The sequence below is a fragment of the Solea solea genome, chromosome 1, assembly GCF_958295425.1.
Source record: "Solea solea chromosome 1, fSolSol10.1, whole genome shotgun sequence".
Classification (NCBI taxonomy): Eukaryota; Metazoa; Chordata; class Actinopteri; order Pleuronectiformes; family Soleidae; genus Solea; species Solea solea.
Genome location: NC_081134.1, coordinates 33327898 through 33333003, shown reverse-complemented (window position 1 = coordinate 33333003; position 5106 = coordinate 33327898). Strand labels below are relative to the sequence as shown.

At 40.0% G+C, this 5106-nt stretch overlaps 1 protein-coding gene across 1 annotated transcript; it reads right to left on the bottom strand.

Moving 5' to 3' along the window:
- Positions 1-117: 117 nt before the first annotated feature.
- On the bottom strand, positions 118-4733 carry LOC131458156 (solute carrier family 22 member 13-like). The gene is made up of 9 exons (XM_058626975.1): positions 3588-4733; positions 2195-2298; positions 1942-2096; positions 1519-1690; positions 1317-1440; positions 1079-1173; positions 777-991; positions 573-681; positions 118-472 (listed from the first exon to the last, which is right to left on the bottom strand). Exons 1-9 carry the CDS (start codon positions 3954-3956, stop codon positions 232-234), a joined length of 1584 nt encoding a protein of 527 aa, XP_058482958.1. The 5' UTR covers positions 3957-4733; the 3' UTR covers positions 118-231.
- Positions 4734-5106: the final 373 nt, after the last annotated feature.

Sequence of the window (5106 nt, the reverse complement as noted above, 5' to 3'; positions counted from 1 at the left end):
AAATGTGTGGAGTTACTAACATTCATGTTTGATCACAGTACATAATTGTATGTCCTTGAGTATTATTCAAATATCAAAAGGCAGGTCATTTAAATATTAAACATGGTGAAACTTACACACAATCAGGTCTTTTTTATTAATTTATATCAGCATACTGTCAAATTACAACAGTGTCACTTACACAGAAGCACACAATAAGAAAGTATTGTAAAAATCGTGGCGTCCATTTGATTACATTTTGGTGCTCTTCTCTGATTTTGCTGAAACCTCAGCAATCCCCTGTTCAACGTGGTCCTGAAGTTCAACATTGCAGGTTTCAGGAAGTAGAAAACACAAGCCTCCAGCAGCAATGGGGAAGACGCCGTATATCAGCATGGGGATGGTGTGATGGAAGACCTGCAGGAGTGTGATCAGTGGAGTGAGGATGCCCGCTACACGACCACACATGGAGTTCAGACCGATGCCATTCTGTCTGCAGATAATGAGCACATCAGCAACATCAAGTCTAGAAAATATGGACATTTCTACACAATGACATTTATATTTGACCTCAGAGACGGGACCTACTTTACCTTAAAACAGTAGGGTATAGTTCCCCGGTATAAACATAGAGTATGGTGAAACAGACAGTGGCAGCAAATTTGCCTACTACAGCTATTACTGTGACCACCACAGGAAGATCTAGAGCAAAAAGGGGGTATTGATATTTTGCTTTTTTTTTAGCTACAGACAGATGTCAACACATTTCTGACTTCAGTACGTGACACATTTATTACCTTTTGGAATAACAAGTATCCCAAGACAAGCAGAACCTCCAAAAAATAGCGCCCCTGCTTGACATATTCTCCTCCCAAAGCGCTGGATTAGTGGCAAAGAGCCAAGAAATGCAGGAATTTCCACGAGACCAAAGATGAACTGTGTGAGGAAGATGTCCAACCCAAAATTGTCAACATTCAGGCTCAGTCCATAGTACAACAGATTTATTGCAAACCTATGACATGGGAGACATATATCGTCAGTGCCACCACAAAGCTAGTGATGTAGAAGAGACAGCAGATTGTGATTGAAATGAACTCACCAGATGTAGCACATCATGAGAGCCCGTTTTCTCAGATATGAGATTCTGAAGATGTCCACCATGCTTCTTCTTTCAAATGTCTCCACAATAACCAGCTTTTAGATGTATTAGTGTATATTTCAGATAATTGTTGTTTTTAATGTTATTATTATTATTATTATAATAGATAATAATAATAATAATAATAATAATAATAATAATAATAATAATGACAATAATAATAATAAATGTCACTCACCTGATTCAATACATCTTCTGGGACCTCCTTCCTCCCATTCACCTTAGCTGCCCTCTGGATCTCCTTTATGGCCTCCTTCTTCTTGCCCTGGGTGATGAGCCAGCGAGGCGACTCTGGAAGAATCCTGGGTGAAATTAAATATATATATATATATCATTTTTCTGCAACGGACATTTTAGAAACATGAATATGATATGCTGACCAGTAAAAGATTCCCAGGACGATGATAAGAGGGCTGAAGAGCACCAGCTGCAGGATCCTCCAGTTACGGACCAAATAGGCAATGCCAGACATTATCATCAATCCAACAGCAAAAGAAGAATGGCAGATCGTGGTACACCAAGCAAACTTGGAAGATTCAGTCCATTCTCCACCTTCAGAGCAATAGAACCGAAGTGTGCAACTTTAAATCCATTTTTTTATTCAGCAAAATTCACATGACTCACAGCATTTGTCATGTATGAAAAACTAGAATGACACGAAACACTGCAGAGACTTCATTTTCCCGTCTTAGGTACAGATAAGACATTTTGAGCCCAAACTGAAACAAATCACATTTTTGTCACGTATAATGTATCTGATTTCATTTTAAGCATTAGGTTTCTGTTGTGAATATCAGACTTACCGATGACAAAGGCAGTATTCAAAATACCAGATACTGCCATGCCACTTAAGAATTTGAGAACCATATAAACATAGATGTTGGGTGAGAAAGCAGCAGAAACACCGCACAGCAGCAGCTGAAGGTGTGAGAGGAGGACCACCAAGCGTCGACCAAACCTGTACAAAGGCACGAAATGTGTACATTTAATGTATATTTTTAATCAATTTGGATCAGTTTCTAATACACGGCTACAGCAGAATATAGTAATCAATACCTGTCGGCCATCGCCCCAAACACCAACGCTCCAACCAAAAGACCGGCCATGTAGATGGACTGTGAGACCTTGATCAAACTGCTCCTGTCACACACCAGGTCAAACTGAAGGACACAGGAAGGGGGGAAAAAGTGAAAGAGTTGTAGTTGGAGACGTTACATTTAGTACATTTACATTCATGACAACAACAAAAAACCTGACCCTGAGCTTTTAAAAGACATGTAAACGAGGTCGGACTAACACACCCAGATAATGCTACTCATGTTCAAGTTCAACCAGACCCAAACTGGCAGAGGTGCTATTGAAATAATATAAGAATAAAGAAGCTAGTACAAAGAAAAGCTAACTTATTAAGAACTTTCAGCTTGAAGAATTAACTTCAATATTTTATGGATGGTTAATGGTTGGTAAAGAGACACAAAATGGTTCTCAACACGCTAACAGCTAGTTGCTAGCTAAAGCTGTTTTGGTCTGGGATGTAAAAGGTGAACTTGAAAACACAAGCTGAAAAAGGGCATATCGCCACTTAGCATATAGCTATCTCGAGACAAGGAATATAAGCACAATCTCTTCCTGGTTTATAAAAAGCAACTTGACTATTACCGTTAACTTGTCAGCCAACGTCGCAGAGATGCTGTCTGTACAACTTATTGTTTAGCGACACATTCTAGCTTTTAGGCTTTTGCGTTTCGTTGGAGATTTGAATTTTTTTAAATTGTTACTTTAAAAGTTTCCCCTTAACGACCACTGACTGGAAGTTAAGGAGCAGGCTGATATTTGAGTGTAACTTCCTTAGATAGTCAATTACACAGCATAGAAAAAAGCTTGATTTAACTGTGGATGAAAATGTATAGAGTGTAAATATATTTTGGAGTGATGACCGTGGTCAACTTCAATCCCTTGTCATAAAATTTGCAAGTAGAAATGAACTTTACCAAATATCCCACATTTGAAAACCTAAGGTGCTACATATATATGCATATAAAGGGGCTTATTTTAAACCCAGAGAATAACACACAAACATTCTTATGGGTTGTATATTCAGTTTCTCTCCTAGATGTTCCACAAGGGACCTTGGACCTTTAATTTGTACTCATAGTGACGGGTCTCCCTGTAAGATTTGGCCGTCACACTCCCACCATGTTAACACCATGTTAACTCTTTAATTGGCTCAGGCCTCTTGTCAGTTATATTCTGTATGAATGTTGGTTTCATGAGCTGGATCATAACGGGTACACTGCACCTAAATTTCATAAATTTGGTAGGTGGACCTGTCAGATACCTACAGTACATGATCATCCATGATCCCTCTGAATCCAAAGGATTCCCAAACGATCAGATGTGCACAGAATCTGCAATTACACTGATCAGTGTACTGCCAAGTGTCTCTTACCTCAGTGACAATGCTGGAAGCACCTTTGGGTGTCTCATAAACTGATCCGTTTATGCATCCTGTCGTTGTGTTAACCCCGTATGCTTCACTAGTCTCCAAATCCACTGGTATGAACATTTCACAGCTTTCGTAATTCCTGTCATTGTTCAGGGGAATGCTGAGATTGTTCTGTCTCTCTTCCGTCAAGTTGGTCGCTTGGGCCAAGATCCAGTCATTGTTGCAGTGATGTGGGAAGTTCATACCTGTGAACACCTGACCGATCAAATCAAAGGATAAAAAAATGCTGGGGATGCATAATGCAGCGACTAAAAGTTTTTGAAATAAACCAAACTCCCCAATATCCTTCAGGATCTGCTCAAAGGTGCTCATATTGGTATATGTGTCCTCAGAGTGCAGCGAGGGAAGCAGTCATAGTCTCTTAAGGACAACATTGAGACAAGAACAATCCCTCAGTACCTCAGGCAACTGAACTCTAGCTATTGTGCAGTTCTCTTTTTACGATGTGTGTACTGTAAAACTGGAACTTCTGTATTTTCATTAACACGTTATTATCACATTTGTGCTCAATAGAACTGTGTGAAAACAGGAATGTTGTAGAGCTCTAGTGGTTTTGAGAAGATAGAAGTGAGACATGTCACATGATCAGATTTCTGACAGAGATGGGTACACCTACTCAAGGCCACCAAGCACATAGTAGCAACTATTATACTTAGGTATAGATGTAAACATCCTCAAGATGACAAACCAAGCACCAGAACGCGGAACTTTGGACTTCACATGGCTGTTGATGGCAGATGGGATGGTCTAAGGATTTCTGAAACCACAATGGTTTCTAGGGTTCACAAAGAGGCTGAAAAAGTGATCACAGAAAGTGAACTCCAGTTCTGTGAGGGAAATTTCCTTGTTGAGGTCAAAGGAGAATGGCCAGACAACCACGGTATGCAGAAGACCGTCTCGGAGAGCACTTCAAACCACAGACGACTTTTTTTAAAAGTAAAAAATAATACTTACCAGTGAGTGCAAGTTCAAAGCTCTTGCGTCTGTCCCAGTCAAAAAAAACCCATCTCAATTCAGTTTATAATTATGTAAATGTTTGCACTGTGGGACTAAAAAATAAGAACGAGAGCTGTCAAATATAATAAAAGTCCTAGAGTCACTCATCGTATGAGCATGATTTAAGATTGAAATGGGCGTGTTTGCCCTCAGTTAAACTTTTATATCCTTCTCAAATATTAACATTTTTCTTATTTCATATGAAATATTTCTGTCGTTTTGTGTCGTCTCAGAATAGAAACGGGCCGAAGGCCGATCGTGAACCAGAAAAGCACTTATGGCGTGTTTCCACCGGCTCGCCTCGCCACAGCACGGTTAAGTTGTGTTTCCACTACCGAGAGTACTTGATACCAGGTACTTTTTTTAGTACTTAGGTACTATATGCGGCGCCGCCAGACTGCCGGCCACCGATTGGTCAGAGTGGCGTACCAGGAAGAGATGTCCGACACAAGAATCAAGCCGAACT

Bases quoted from the DNA above. Each gene is read 5' to 3' on its own strand.
- LOC131458156 (XM_058626975.1), bottom strand. From the start codon at position 3,956: ATGAGCACCTTTGAGCAGATCCTGAAGGATATTGGGGAGTTTGGTTTA. The intron at 1,174-1,316 runs GTGAGTGACATT...TACATCTAAAAG, and splicing joins CAGAAGATGTATTGAATCAG to CTGGTTATTGTGGAGACATT. The intron at 992-1,078 runs GTGAGTTCATTT...CCCATGTCATAG, and splicing joins CTCATGATGTGCTACATCTG to GTTTGCAATAAATCTGTTGT.